This window comes from Gymnogyps californianus, chromosome 2, assembly GCF_018139145.2.
Source record: "Gymnogyps californianus isolate 813 chromosome 2, ASM1813914v2, whole genome shotgun sequence".
Classification (NCBI taxonomy): Eukaryota; Metazoa; Chordata; class Aves; order Accipitriformes; family Cathartidae; genus Gymnogyps; species Gymnogyps californianus.
This window is the reverse complement of record NC_059472.1, coordinates 67,019,023-67,035,854: the sequence shown is the minus strand read 5'-3', so window position 1 is coordinate 67,035,854 and position 16,832 is coordinate 67,019,023. Positions and strand designations below refer to the sequence as shown.

General features: G+C 38.2%; 1 protein-coding gene across 1 annotated transcript in view; it reads right to left on the bottom strand.

Annotated features, from left to right (window-relative positions):
- Positions 1–2,174: 2,174 nt before the first annotated feature.
- AHRR (aryl hydrocarbon receptor repressor) overlaps positions 2,175–16,832 on the bottom strand; it is a 68,437-nt gene continuing 53,779 nt past the window's right edge. The window contains 7 exon segments of the mRNA XM_050890874.1: positions 2,175–3,294; positions 5,885–6,026; positions 6,988–7,106; positions 8,748–8,947; positions 10,294–10,427; positions 11,880–12,009; positions 12,512–12,601. Coding sequence (XP_050746831.1) covers positions 2,175–3,294; positions 5,885–6,026; positions 6,988–7,106; positions 8,748–8,947; positions 10,294–10,427; positions 11,880–12,009; positions 12,512–12,601 — 1,935 coding nt within the window.

Genomic DNA, 16,832 nt, shown 5'->3' with positions numbered 1-16,832 from the left:
AGGACATAAGCAGTGCCACTGCTACACACCAAGCAAAGGACTATGAGAGCAACTCTGAGACAGTCTAAAAGAACTGCTGTTCTTATTTTTGTAGATAGTGAATCAACGAGGCAGAGATTGTGCAGCGCCACTGATTTATGGCAGTCTCACTCTACATGAGTAACCAGTTTGCTTGCCCAGAAGTATTTTTGCAATTGGGCTTGAATTTATGTGATGTGAACAGTGGTGTACCAGAGAGCAGTGTAAATTCCACCATTGCGGTCTCACTTCAGAACGGGGTCTGATGTTGCATTGCACCCACTGGCAGGAGTATTAAGGCAAGGATATCAAGACTGTCTCAAATAAGAGGCAGCACGTAGCCAAAAGGGAGCTGATTTACACCAGACACAAAAAAAGGAGATATTCTCATGGCTTGGGTATGGTCAGCTGGTCTATGGCAGATTTAACCTGACCTACAGTAAGACATTATTGCATCTCTTTACTGTCCACTCTTGCCTTTCTGCTGGGAATACTGCCTTCTGCAGGACATCAAAAGGTACGTGTGTTATCTCAACCATTTCAGTGTAAAGTGCAGCATTTCAGATCAAACCATTGTTCATAAGCACTTAACTGACATGCAGAGAATGTATATCTTTACATCTGCCAACTCTAACGTACAGGCAGTAATTTCTATCAGAGAAGACAGACAGTCTTGGAGAAGAGCAGCTTCCCAGGTGCAGAACCATTCCTCTACCTGAAAACTACACTTACCCACATATTTGTAGCATTCCGGAGAAGTTTATGCCACTTTTCTGGCATGTAAAGCCATGCCCTTAGTGACTAATGGATATAGAAATGAAGACAATTATAACTATTCATAACATTTTGAAAAAGAAAACATTCATTATAGGGCTTCTTTCAAAAAGCACATATACATCTAAGCTTTTTTTAAATGATGTGTTTTTTATATAGGTGAATTTGATATAAAGTTGAAATAGTGCAATTCTAAAACAAAAGTTAGTGCAGGAGTCAAACTACAACAACAAAAAAACCAAAACAGAAGTCATAGATTTTTTTTTTTTTTTGTGGAAATACATTACTGCCTGGGTTCAAAGGAAAGCATAGGGATCTGTTTTCAAAAGCACCAAAGTGCACTGAAGTGCTTTTGAAAGATATACACCCTCCAGTTAGCTCTCCGTCAGATTAAGATTTTCTTTTGGAAATGCAACTAGGATGCTTTTGAAAATAACATATCTAATCTTAGTGTGGGATTTGGTTTTGATGTCAGGTGACGATGTCTAACAAGCTGCTATCAGTCAAGGAGATACTATCAAATAAAAAAGTGCATTTCCTTTGTTGATGTTACAAGTAACAGCAAGGAAAATAATTGGATAAATATTTTCTTCTCATGTACATTTAACAGCACTTTGTATCTCATTTATAGAAGTGGATAACATTCCATTGTTCAGACTTTCAAACAGCACCATGAAAGGCTGATGGCTTTAAAATGGAAAAATATGGGTACTAAAACATTAGCATTATCAAGAAAACTTGGGAAGAACTTCAGTTTGAGGTGAAATAATTTCTAATGCATTTTATGAAAGTCATTTGTTTTAATTAATGCTATCCTTTTAAATTAAGAAGTTGTGTTGGGAAGCCTTGCCTGTTGCCATCAATTTGATGTTGAGATAAAGGAATAGCTGATGCTTCTTATTAGAGTAGCAAAAAAAAAAAAATGCAAAAACTCCTAAGGTAAACTGGCCACACTGCAGACCATAAACATTTTCTCTTTGCACAGAGGCATCACATCAGCTCGAGAAAAACAAACAGAACAAAGGCAGGAAACAGAAATAGCTAGACCTTGGTAATGAACTGTAGACAAGAGAGGAAAGACGATAAAGACAAATTAGCAGGTATACCTGTGCAGTGAGTAAAGATTATTTTTCTGTGCCTGAGGTTTTTTCTCTCTTTCTTTCTTTCCAAAGATCACTAAGAGAAGGGCAGTAGGCGGGGTAGGGAGTATAGGATGTGTGTGTGTCTGTGTCTGTTTTTTCTCACACACAGATGCACACACACACACACATGCTCAAAATCTTTCCACTGGCTTTTAATTTTAGTAACTCATTTAACCCAACTGGAAGAGAATCTACAGCTTCTTGCTTTTAACATTATAAATATTCCAAATGTGATAAAATCTATTGTAAAAACGTACATTCAGTGGTTTTATGAGGCACAGGACCTGCTAATGTATTTTCAGGGAAGCTCGCATGTACTCTGTTCTGTCCACTGTTGGACAATGGTGGAGAATCCAGGGGCTCACGCTTGATTGCTTGAACCAAGCAGGGGTTTTTAAATTCGCATGGCATTTTAAACACCTCATTATTCTGCTCTTTCTCCTCCCCTGGGCTGGGGCTGTAGAAGTGGCCGTAGCACGCTGTGTGCGGCAGGTCAGGCATGCTTTCCAAACACCCAGAGGAGTTCTGAGGGCAAAACGGGGCCACCTCCTTGCTACGTGAACCCTTGCAAGATCTGTTCAGGTTTAGGCTGTTGGGATGATTTGCTATGATGCATTGCCAATTATGTGGCGTGTAAAGGCAGTGCCTTGGCTTCTGACAAGGTAAGGCTGGCTCACAGAGGTCCGGTTCTGTTTTGAGGTGCACTCTATTGGGGTAGCTAAACACCTGCTTTCTTACCGAGCCGTTCTCATCCAGCCAGGCTCGGTTTTGCGACGTCAGGTAGTTATCGGCAATGTTTTCGGAATCAGAATCGTATTCCGTTTTGATAGGCATCTCCAAGGGAAAGGCTGCATCATAGAGAGACTCTGAGGATATTAACGGTCTCTGCAGTTTCAGATGGTCCATCGCATAGTTCTCCACACAACGCTGTTGTACGCCCGAGTAAGACTGGCAGCTTTCTGCACTCCCCCAGTGGGAAGGGCAAGTTGATGCTAAATTTAAGAAACTTTGGTCTCTGTTGTAGAATGATCCAGCTCTCCTGTTTGAACATGTGTTCATTCGCTGGCTCATAGAACAAGAGCTTGAGTTTCTTAAAGTCCAGCTAGTGTTTGTGGTGCAGTTGTTTTGAACACCTAAAACTGATGTGTTAGAACTGAGAGGTTCCTCTTGCATAAAACACTCACCATTTGTATGAGGCTCAAACTTCACTTTTACATTATCTTGTTCGTTTTTTACTGCTGTCCAGTTAAGATGCTTCCACTGGCCCAGAGTTTCAATGGCACTGTTATAGGAAAGTCCCTCCAGGTTTCCTTTCAAACTGGCAAAACCGCTTGGTATCTTCAGTTGTTCATCTTCTTCCCTTTCAATAACAGTAGAAAAAAATCAGTCAATCAGAGTTTTCTAAATGGATGTTTTCTGGGATACAAACGGAGTAGCTTGACATACATTACAAGCGATACTTTGTCCTTAACTTAATATGGGACTCTCATGCTCTTGTCCATATAACCTTTGCATTGTTTGAGAGAAAAAAAGGGTGTCATGCATCTGGGCATCAATGCGTGTGCACAGCTACCTTCCTGCGGCACTGTTTCACTTAAATTCTGACATGCATTTACTCTTCCATTTCAGGCACACAGTTTACAAAGACCTTAAATATTGTAGCACAGTATGGTAACTACCTTACACTTTCGTTCTTCCCTTAAAATATATCTAAATAATATTTGTGTGCAGAAAAATCTGGAGATGCAAAGAGTATCTTAAATGAGATGTATTATGTTAACAAGGAATTATTTGGACACGTAAGAACTTTCTGATCAAAGTGATTTGAGGGAGAACTGTGGGGGTCTTATATTTTGAGAATGCAGAGTTAGCTGAGAGGAAATAAAATGCCTGAATTAAGTGTCCAGAATAGTCACAGATGTTCATATTGGGCATAGGTTTCTTTTACATGTCTACCTTAATTCACGTTGTCTTTCATTTTCTGAGATGGCCAGTGAATTAATTTTTCACGACCTCCAGCTGAAGTACTCAACATTAGTGAAGAGCTCTGGCAGAGAAAGTTGCCTGAGCATTTCCATGCCCAATGCAGCAGTTTTCAGAACTTGGGGTCCAAATCTTCAGGTTCAGGATTTGCCTGGAATTCACTAACGTGCTGATTCCTGACCATGCAGGATCAGTGCTACAAACCCGCCCACTCCCTCTCTGGACAAGAAGTGGACATCTCAATAAGAAACCGAGCATGAAAACCTGGAGAGCTAGTAAGGGTTTTAGAAGGCTTTTTCTTAGGCTTACTATTAAGAACTTTTTCCTTGGGTATGGATTCAATGTGCAAGTACAGGATTTTCCAGTAGAGGGAGTCCATGTTGTTACAAAGAGAGAATGTCCCACTAATAAATGTACACCAAGAAACGAGAGTATTTTCTCTCTTTTTTTCCATAAGGTATTAAATATTTTCAGTCCTCTGCTAAATATTGTTATTGTTATTGTTATTATTGATACTCTTGAGATGCAAATGGTATGATACAAGTTTGCGCCAGAACCAGCTTCTCAGGAAATGGTCTAATTGGGAAGCAACGGACTGAACAAAATGCAATAGTCACAAAAGCTTAGACCCCCACATGAAGAATTTTACAGTGAAATAGTATCTCGTGAAATTCTTCAAAAGAATGTATGTTTCCAGGAAGACAGCATACATTTTAACAAAAAAAATAGTAGTAAGGATGAAGTCTATTGCAGACTATCAGGAGGACAGAACTGAATATCATCTCCAAGGCCAACTCTTGTAACACTTCAGTCTGTAGGAACTATCAAACACAAAGGAAGGATCTTAACCACTCAGAGGGTAAACATGTAACTAAATAAACATCAAAGAGCATGCTTAATTACACAGAAAACAATTTAGAAGTAGAGACTTGAATACAAGAAACAGCCCCTTCTAATCTGCTTCTTAATAGAATTTCATTCCCTCACACGGCAAGATGATGTTTGCGCCGTCCCAGTAAAGGTAAAGAGTTCCACCACCCTCAGGTGGGAGCTCCTCTGCTGTCCACATGGATCCTGGGAGATATGCTGCCTGCAAGGCATATCTACTGTAGACGTTCAAAAACTTTTTCATTTATTTCTTCCACCTGCGAGGCATCCAAAAGGAAAAGAACAGAGATAACAGCCACATTTTTTCCACTGGGCCAGATGGTGGCTGTGTACGCTTCCTGGCCCCTGCTCATTCAGTCCACCCTCTTATCTCTTCCCTCAGACCAGCTTGAAGAGATATCTCAACAAGGCCCACAGGAACTGGAACAGACAATCCCATGGGGGAAGGAAGAAAACCCTATTTGAGAGGAAAGTGTAAAATAAGTGGAGAAGTCCTCTCTGAATGCAAATCTGTGAGATTAGCTTCCACTCCAAGGCTGAGCCTACAGCCAACTAGACATATCTATCTACAAACATACAATAAAAATGAGCATCCCTGTTTAGATTATGATGTTGAACATCCACAACTAAAAACATGAGCTCAACTGTCATCCATAAAGGGAAAAAAAAATAGCTTAACATAATCAAATGTTAAAAAGGAGAAAAACAAGGACACTAAATCAGCAAAGAATTTAAGTTGCAAAATAAAACAAAACCCCAAAATATGTTTTTGTGCAAGAAAGTCAAAACTTGTTAATAATAAAGCATTTTAGTTTTGAAGTATTCTGTTTTAATATGTATGTACACTCAACTTCAGAAGAAAAAAGACTGAAGAAAAGAAATAAATATTGTTTAGGGTTATAACAGCCATTTCATATGATCCATAACAAAAATGGATTTCCATTTGGTAAGTAAACTAAACCCTTCTCATACAGCTCTTCTCTTAAATCAGTACAGTCTTTTTAAAGATCTCATACATAAAGAATACATTCATTTTTCTGAAATACAGATTTTTTTTTAGTATTGGAAAATATACTTACTTCAACATTTGCTGTTGGGCAAGGACATATTCTGAACAACCACTTCGATACAGAAGTTGAGTGTTAGCTTGAACCCAGACCCAGTGATCTTCATTTGTTTGTACTTTGACTAGAGAAATGCCATTTTCTCCATTATTCTTTGCTATACAATTCAAAAGAAAATCTATTTTAATACAAGCAGTATTTAATATTTTTCTTACCTAAACTACGGGTGAATGTTCACAGGTTGCTTTGCTGCCCTGGAATCATCAGCACAGGAAAGTACACGATAAATATGTCACAGAACTAGGCAAATTACATTAAAAAATAAAATGTGAAAAACCTAATGAGGCAGTTAGAAACACTTAAACTGTAACCAAGGATTTTTCAGTATTATTAGTTCATTATCGTTTTTGCCTCTCTGTAATAGTACTATACTAATGAGAAAATATTCATGAAAAATGGGGTTATGACAGAGGAATGGTTTTAAAGAAGTTAAAGGTTTCCAGCAGGTATGACAGAAGGCTGAGTACAACTCTACTGCAGAAGAAGTTGCCCATTGGGGAAGACTCACCATAAAAATTTTATCCATTGTAAAATCTGAAATACAGCTTAGACTCTCATAATATTGCCACAGCCAAACACTGGAAAAGCATGAGTCAAAGCTGCAAGCAAATCATGAGTTTTAAAGACAATATATTCTAATTTTCCTCTGTTTTCTGATCTTTGGGGAAAACTAGCATTTGTAACATATTATCCAGTTTTCCTCAGAGAGGGATAGATATGGTCATTTATTATTAAGACTTTCACATAATCTTGTTAAATTCAGTGCTGCCATATTTAGGAAAACATACTTTGAGTATTCTTATTTACTATGATTGTTTATGTATCTGTAAACTTGGCATCATGGTATTTCTGCCCACTCCAAAATAGCAGACTAATTCAGTACTGTCTTTTGAGGCAGTCAATTTTTTTTTTACATTTTTTTACAGAAGGGGTTTTAGAGAGAAGAAAAAAAGAGACCATTGGGACCAAAATCTGGAAAGCCTAACAGGAGAAAAGAAAAGACAAGATTTTTTCTCCATAAGCTGTATATAATCCAGAAGTACTTTTAACAGACACACCTTTGATTTGGTTTTCAGCAATCTGTAACACATTAGTGAAAGCTGCACTTTCATGATGACTGTTTCTTCCATATAATTCTGCTGCTTCACACAGACCTGAATTACCTTTGGAACTGGAGCTGTAGAGGACAGAAAATGTGGAAAATTCCTTGTCAGTGAATGACAACACAGTAAAATCACAAACTCTGAAAGATGTGATCTTCAAGCTGTTGACGATTAGCAAAGACTTCTTATTTAAGTATAAAGTAACCAACACTAAATAGTTATCTATATTTTGGTCAAACTAGTGTATGACTGGAATTCTGCATTCAATTAAGAGGAATATTTGTGTTTAGGAATATTCTGCTCACGACTTACTATATCTGGAATAAAAAGTTTCAGCTTGAAGTGAGACAAATGCTGTGTATTTTCTGCTCTGCCTATTCAACGTACATTCAAGGTATGTACATCACCCTGACCAGCAATGCACTTGAGTTAGCATGACTTCACCTTGCGATAATCATCAGATTATTTGAATGAATTTCTTCCAGTCTTTAGTTCAAAATGTGTATTAGGGCTTGGAAAGGGTGCAAAGTCCGTAACACTGCTTTACAAATTTTTCCCTTTATTAAGACCGTCAGAAAAGATATGACTATATAAATTTGCCCACCATCCCTGGCCAGCATGCTTCAGGCCTGAACCAAAGGGAACACTGAAGTTAAATGCCCACTTCATTCTTGTCAAATCCTTGGCCACTGTCCAGTCAGTTGGTAAAACTTAAGTAAAGCACCTCTCTTCTAGGAGCTGAATTCTGATCATCAACTAATTTCACCTGGGCCACTGAAAAACTAGCAAGTGGAAATGACTTTGCAACTCTGTTCCAAAAGCCTGCATAGTCCATTATATCAGCCCTCCAGTAATTTAATTCTTGTCAAAAGGATGTATGTGCTAGAACCGCATTACACGTCTGGATAGTAAATCCACACATAGACAAGCATATTCTAATTAAAAGCCAAATTATGATGCTGTCAGTCACACTGATGAGCATTTTACTTCACAGCAATGGACCTCATTGCTGTAAGGTTATAGTTAACCAAATAAGGGAAAGCATAATCCTAGCCCCAAACATCAACTAAAATCCAATCATAGAACAGTAACGAAAATAAGTATTAGGAAGGAAATGAGTCTGAACACAATCTGTCCTGATTCTGTGATTGCTACCGAGTGATCAGCCCCAAGCCATTTAGTGCAATTGTAGACTTATGCGTTCATAAGCCTTCTGTTGCAAGATAAATACATACACCAAATACATTTCATTTGACTCTATGGGAACACACTCCCCCACGCACATTCAGCTTTCTAAAGTTTTCCCTTTCCTTTGTTTGCTACCGAAATGCCCAAGTCCAAGTAATTGTGCTACCAGAAGACACTGAAATTTGAGAACTATCAGTAAAAATACTTTTTCTTTTCCACGTTTACAACTAGTAGAATGACTTATTGTGTTGGTAACTTCTGAAGGTTAGGAAGATATCCTAACTTTCCAGTTTTTATATAAAATTATATCTATAATAATATAATACTTAATATGTATTATATATAAAGTACCATATATTATAACATAGTTATTATGTATTATATAGTTAAATCCAGATAAATTATTCACTTTTCTAAGAGTTTTAAAATGGAGAGTTATTTAGCCTAATTTGTGCTTTTTACATGCTTAATAAACATAAAGCCCACAGTATACTTTACTAACTGCTAGAAGATTAATTTGAAAATACTTTGTATTCGCTGCTGCTGCATCATCAGCTTTGTGTTTTGCTTTCACAAGCAGGCTTTTCATCTTCATTTCTGTCACAGAAGGGAGCAGAAGTGGTACCACTATGCAGAATAAGGACAGCTGAGGTGGCAATACTGTTCCTGATGAGGACTTCTTCCTTTGTCCAAAAAGAAACTTTAGTTTGCCTTGGAACTGCATTGTCTGTTATACGAAAAAAACAATAGAATTATCTTAAGCGTTTAGTGTATAAACATTTAAAATGCGTAATACAACCTAGGACCGTGTTGTTTAACACCAAAACCAGTTTTGAAACAGGGAGAAAAACTAGGAATTTCATTATCTTCATACAATTTAAACCACGCCATTTCAGAGGCATGGTGAGTGGAGGTAAACTCAACAGTAAAAGGAGACATTTGAGGCTGGTTTTTGGTTTTTTCTCTCCTGTGTACTTAAAGTAGAAGTTCTGCGTTATGTTCTGTTCACCAAGATGGGCAGTGTATGGTGGTGCAAACAGCTATTTCCTCTGTGCCTCACTCTGAAGCTAGAACTATTATTTTTCCATGCTCTGTTCTCTCCAGTGAGGTGGTTCCTGAGTTCCTTTCCTCTTGCCCTGCAGTTTCTCTGGGAAGTATATGGACTGGCACAACCCAAGGGCTGTGCAGGCAGATGCCAGGGGACAAGATATGCCCAAGATAGCCAGATACAAAGTACACAGCTTGGAAGGAATCATCCATCCCTGCCTGAAATCTCCATATAATCAGAAGGCAGAGATCAAGTTAATAGCAAGCTGGCTGCCTCTCGGTGAAAAAATTACCTACCACACAATGACCAGAGAAAAATCAGTCCATTTGAGTTGGGCATTTTCCAGAGCTCTAAGATTAAAACAGGGATGCAGAAATGACTAACTGGTACGTCTGTTCAGACCCATAGTCTTCCAGCAAATGAGCATCTGAGACAGGAGTTGCATTTCCCTGTCTCATGCTGATCCTCTCTTTTTCTTTGCACGTGCCATACTTTTTGTCATAAGAAGAAACAGCACTGGTCTTTACTAAGCAAATGGGGAAGTGATTTCTAGAAATGAGCCACTCCTAGTAAGGATATTTGAGGAGCGTGTGAGAGACTTTCTAATTCTGGTTTTCATTATTAAAGGACCCTTTACAAAAGGGGAAAATGGATCATTATAATTCCTGTTCCTCAAAGCAAATGCTTTGTGCTTAAATGTTATTGGTTGAAACTCAGGCTTGCCACCCTTGTGCTAGGCCCAGTACAAATCGAGGACAGATATTGTACAAAAGAGCTTAAAACCTAAAAGTTTATAGATACTTTCAGTTTTAAATATTACAACCTTCTTTTCTCCCATCACTCTTTATACATATTAATAAATGTCTTTATGTGTTTCTTGTTAGTGCACAGCAAATGAAAATTGTATCCTGTCCATGGCTCTCCATATTATTTATGTTGAATATTCATGTTGAAATATTTTTCATATGAAGTAATTAAATTCTAGTGTGTCATGACTACGGTTCTCTAAGTGAAATTATACTTACAAGGAAGCCAGAAGTACTGTCCAACAAGCAGCGAACTCGACAGATGAAACAACGAGTTAAGAAGGAAGAATAATCTGTTGTCGTGCTGTCATTCTCTTGTGCTTTAAACAATTTACTGAGAATATATTCTTCTCCTAGGAACAACAGTGGAGGTAATATATATCAGATCACACTAAGAAAGAATGAAAATGTTCTGTAGCCAATTGAAGAAGCTGTTATGAAAATTGCTAAAAATTACTTTATGGAAGGGTGAGTATTACATTGTGTCATGTATAGATACATCTGCACATGCTCTATCAAAAGAAAAAAGAAAAGCTCTAAAATGAGATTCAGGTGAGTTTCTTCAGAAACTTTGACTTTTTTATTTCCTGAGTTTTTGTGATTTTTAATGATGCAAAGCAGGGTAACAGATGTTGCTGGTTTTGAGATCAGAGATCACAGAAAATACATTAGAAAAAGGAACGATGCTAATGCAAGAAAAAACCAAAAAAATGAACAGTGGCTGATAAGCTAATGTTCAGCTGTTGCCTCCTTGATTTTTAATGAAGCATTTTCCAGTTTTGGACTACAAGTGCATAGCTTTTGGAATACTTATTTCCCAAAAGACACAAGTACTTGTACAGAAGTATGAACTCAGGAACTGAAATTCTCTACTGTATATATTAGGACAAAAATTCCAAATATTTGTAACTTTTTATAGTTTGAAATATTAATGCACATTGTTTAGTTTGTTTTCTGCATACTTCCTACAAAATCTTGCAAAGTTCCTCAGATATCTGTAAGGCTCTTGCAAAACACAGAAACTGCAAGAAATTCTACCAAAGTTTCATGACTCTGTTCCTGAGGACTTCATAAAGGCTGCCGAAGGATTTCTTGCAAGTTTCTCCCCACCCATCTGGAGACTGTGCTTCCTCAATTTCTTTCCTCAATTACTTCCTCACCTTCTGGTGAAATGCATACATTTTGCTGGGATCAATAATTCTTTATAAAGTTAACAATTTCCACCTCACTGTATTTTCTGTAGTCGTGATTTCAGCTTAACACTTCATGTAGGAGAAACCTTGAGCACATGTATCCACCTGCCATCCTAGGGAAATACAGCCTCAGAGGAAAAAAACCATTGCTAAACCTACTTGTTCTTCTGAAGACTCCTGTCTACATAATTTTGCATGGGAAAACAAATGGCAGCAAGTGATGTTGCCACTGTGGTACTGTACAGAAACATTTTGCATGGGATTTTTTTTGCATTAATGAGAGGAATACTAATGTCCTGATCAGTGTGAACGAAAGGTTGGTAGGGTGAACACTGATGCTGTTCATTCTGCATGGATAAGAATATCCGTTGGTACATTAGTCAGAGAGAAATAAAGGAAACAGCAGCTTTGTAGCCTCAATGGCACACACTACCTTATAAATGTCAAGGATCAGGAAGAACCATCATCTATGGGACGATAACATAAATGGCCACTAAGCAGCTTTCCAGTGAAGAATCTGACTTGACATGGAACAGACAGCAGCATAGGTGGAGTGCAATTCTACCTCTATACAGTGGTGCCTATGTTTCCAATCAACATATACAATCCCACCTGTTTCTGTCTGTAGTTGCTGTCCAGACAACATCTGGGGAGGATTCATGGCCCAGTGCAGTTGTCTACAGAAATCCTGGCGATCATCCACGTGAATGTAATCATATATGTTTTGGTGCATGACGTCAGTCTGAAACAATTACAACAGGGAATGTTTCATTTGTAAGCGTAGTGGGGCAGACACTTATCTTTAGGTTGATACTTTCCTTAAAGTAATGACTGTCCTTTCCAACTACATGGTTCTGTTATTCTGTGACTTTACAATATATTTATTATACACAGGCAACCAGTCTAGAATAGCAGCATCTTATACTGAAATTGAAAGGAAACTTTTAGCTAAATCTTATTTTTATAATGGATCATGTTTCTGTTAACAAAAGCTTTACAAAAGGCACAACATTGCAAGGAATTCATCTTCACCTGTCATATCACAAAAAAAAAAAAAGAAAATTAGTCTGAAATGGCATAGTAAAATAACTTAATTTCAGTAATAGTGTGTGTCTAATCACCAGTAGAAGGACAAGGCAAAACAGCAGTGCTGCATTTCAGAAAGCCAGTTAGCAGTAGTGACTACAAGAAAGTCATTACAATGACAGTGACTAAGTATTCTAAATATTTGTTAATATATTTACCTGATGAAACCCTAGATAGTCCACAATCGTCGATGACGCATAAAATATCATTCCATCTGCACTCACCACCAACGCAAAACCGTTCAGTGACTAAAGAAGGGAAAATAAAATAATTAAAAAGATAATCCAAAAGTAAAGAGTAAAATGGGTATAAAATGTAATAATTTTAAGAATATTCCAGATACGAAAAAATCACTCTGCAAAAAAGTTGGACGTGAAATTTTTTGCAGAAACGCCTTTTTTTCCTAACATGAAAAATGAATAACAATCTGGAACATGCTTTTTTCCTTTTTCAGAAAAGTTAGGATAGCTAATTACAGTGTAACTACCGTATTACATTACTAGTTTATTACCTACTTTAAATTTTATTTTGTCATTAATTCATATAATTAAAAGTTTAATAGCAAGTGTCAACTACTTTTTTTGCTTTTAATTTAAAACATCATGTTCCATAATAATTGCTTTGAATTTATATGCACTGATACATATAGATAATATAATAATCTCTAACAAGAAAATTAAATACATGTGCTGTTGTAGCTATGACTTTAAAACTGGACGTGTATTTTAACGTATGGCTATTTTTTTAAGCTTCTATAAAAATACATACATAGCATAATTGCATAAATGCAATGAATATAAAAAGTAGGCAATAAATACTTCACTGATATAGACCAATGTTTAGTCTAGAAAAAAGCTAAATTAATTCTCATAGACTCAGTGATGCAAGGAAAGCAACCAGAGAAATCCAAAAATGAAAGTAAGAATTAAATGAAATACGTGATGTAAACATTAAGATCCATCATGCTGCATGCAGACTGACTAATTTTGCCTCTCTTCCCTTGATAAAGATTCAGTAATGTATCTTCACTCCAGCAGGCTTGTATTCCAAGGTAGTTCAGATGATCCTTTCATGTGCTGGTTTTGAGGTCTTTTGAGATTACAGTTCAAATAGCTGCTGATGAAATACTGCTATATTATTATTATCCTTGCTTCACCTTTCTCTCAATTTACTGTCGTAGCTATGTGCCTATTAATCCTGAGTTAATCCTGAAGCACAATGAGGGCAGATTTTCAATTGCTCAGTAACCAGATACACTGACATATTTTTGTGAGCTTGGTTCTCTTTTCGGTTCCTAAATAAGGACCAGATTTCCAATACTGCTCGAAGCCTGTTCCCACTGTGACAATGGTGGGCAGAATTTCAAGAGTTCAGTGCACAATAGGCCAACCTCCTCAGAAGATTTGGCCCCAACCATAGATGTGGAGCACCTTTGGAAACATGGCCCAGTGGGACCATACATGGCCAGGGGCTCTGCGCCTCGAAGAACCTGTGAAACGGTGACTGGAGAAATGTAGTGGAGAGACTGCAATGGCTCACCTACGTTTGGAAAGAGCTGTAGCAGCAACTGATTCAATCAAGTCAATGCTAACCATGAGTCATCGCTAAAAATAGTCAAGGGCAAATTGTGTTCACCTCCAGGTCAGCTCCATAGATACAGCTCCTTTCCAGAATAAGCGTTATCTCTGCCTAGTGGGGTTTGTGTTGAACACTAGTTATCCCTGTCGACTCTTCAAGCACAAGGAGGTGCTGGACTGGTGCTATTTTCTGCTCTAAATAATGCCCAAATTATTCCTAGCACCTCACCAACCAGAAGATGATGTGTCAAGATTTCTACATCTTCACATCTGTGCCTTTCACTGTGCTGAGAGGAGCCTCCATAGATGGTATCTGTCATATCCATTTCTAATGCCAAGTGGAGACAAGAAAGCATTTTTGGCATCTTGTCTCTTTGGACTCATCTTCACAGCAATGAAACCATCAGTGATGTGATGTTAGGAATTTTATTACATTTTGAACATCTGGCAGGCCTTTTAATTTGGACAGACTAAAAATTTCCACAAAGATAACCGTAGGACATTTAAGGGAGCTCCTTCATGTCTGTGGCTGTTACCATGCACGTTCCAAAAGACCTCCAGTCCTGCCCATGCAGCCGGGGCAGCTAGGTAAATAAATGTTCTTAATTAAAGAAATGTTCTTAACCTATGCAAATTAATGCACCAAGCCCTATCTGGGAAGGCTTAAAAAATGACCACAAGATCTGAATATGATCAGAGAATCCCACACGGTATCATGCTGAACATCCTTAAAATGTGCCTGCCATTGTCCCGCAGGCAAGCTGGAGTTTTTCAGCCACTGTAGGAAATAGCTTGGGAGCACCTGCCTTTGCCAAGGATTGCTCTTATAAATCAAGAAATAAATACCCCTATTTGAAAATTAATGTTCTTCATCCAACATATTGGTACATACTCTTTAGGCCTAGACACATACCCTAAGAGATCAGTCTCTACCTTTAAAATGTAAAACTTGCTCCCCCACAGTGGAAGGCGGGCAGGTTTTTCTTTACACAAGTTTTTCTTTCACAGAGCCAGAGTCGGGCTGGACCAGGTGCAGCAGTTTGTAAAAACGGGAAAGGGAAATGGGACCATGTGTATTTCTAAGGGTTCAGATCAGTGGACTGGCAACTACATCTGCGAGGTTGGAGGAGTTATTAAGGACGGGTGGGAGGGAGCAAGAGGAAAGAGAAGTGGAGGAAAAGTTGAAGGAGCCATGTGTTTAGATTAAGCCAGAAACGAGTATGGATTTGAGGGGGGGTATGTAAATGAAGAGAATTATGAACTTCCCCCACTTTGTTTTTGTTTTGTTCTCAAAATGCTGATGTCCTCTCCTGAGTTAAGACCTCTTAACTAAGCATCGCCTAGTTTTCATGACCCCAAACGCAGACATCAGATGCTCTGCCCTTCAGGCAGGAAAAGCAAAACCTACTTTGGTGCAACAACTTTTATGGAGCCACATGAGGCTATTGAGGATTAACACAAATTCCGTGTGTCTAAACCTATTTTAGCTGGGAAACCTGCTGCTTCAGCCACACTAAAAAGAGACGAGCTGGACATGGAGTAAAACTCCATAACCAGTGGGTCTTACCCATGACTGCAAATTTTTCTGTTTTCTCAATATTACCCTAAAGTGCAGTTCTGTGTGAAACCTGACATCTGTAGCACAGAGGACTCTGAACAGAGTCAGAGTTGGGCTGAGATTTATACTTTTCTTACCTACTTACCACAGCTGGGGAGAAGAAGGAGGGTGTTTGCTAGCACAGGTCTGGTACCCCAGGAGTGGGTAATAGTGATTGCAAATTAGTAGGAAAAGACCTCTTCTGACCTCTCAGATAAATCGCTCGGGTATCATATACAACTCCATACTCAAGCCCTTTACAGTAACACTGCATAGAGATTTTCCATTATTCTGGCCAGAATCCTAGTGATTTGTTAGACTGAGTGGAAGAGAGAGAGTGCTTCAGTCCATGAGAATGAACGAAAACTATTCCCAGCTTTTTTGTTCTAAGTTACCGGGTCTCACATTAAACAGGACAACAGAGTATACGACTCCACTTATGATTTTAAACATTCTCAGTTACTGAAATAAAATTCTCAGCGACAGCTTTCTCTCATTCCTAGTGAATGGGAGGCTGCACTGATGTGCTGTGTCAGAACCACAACAGCCATCTGCCTGGGTAATCGATAACCTGGGGGGAGGAAAAGGGAAAGAGGAGGCGGACCAGCCTCATACCCGTGCAGTTCGCGCTCCCTCATGTAAGCACGTGTCTGCCCAAAACACAGAGGGGACAGCACAGAGAAGTAAAGGCAGCTCTCCTCATTTCATTTTATTCCTTTCAGTAGAAATAATGGAAAGCCTAAAATAGGGCTCTTTAATTTAGAGGAGGAAATAACCAAACTCCACGGTTCAATGTCAATGGTATTTGCTTTGTATACAACTGGTATGTTTTAATCAATAAAGTCCACTTGCATCCTACTACAATTTTTAGCAATTTTTCATATACTTACACATACACGGGGGGGACACACCCACACATAGAAACACACACACACACACGAAGATATTAGCGCGGACATTAAAACTTTTGCAACAAAAGCAACTAACTTCGAATCTGCAAAAAATACATCGTTGTAAACTGCCATTTGGTAAACCATATGGATTCAATGACAGATGGAATTTCTAATCCAGGATAATAGCTGAAACGTGAGACAGACTTAAGTATGTATTGTGAACATTTGTTTGTTTATATTTGGCTTTTTAAAAACTCTTACATGAGTTTTCTACATCGTACTTAAAAAATGAAATCATGGGGTTTTTTCCCAAATGGAAACAAAAAAAAAGAGCTTGGCACCAGACAGGGGCCTGTGTTCTTTTGAAAAAACATGTACATCCAATTATGTACTCACGAAAAGCTGCACCTGC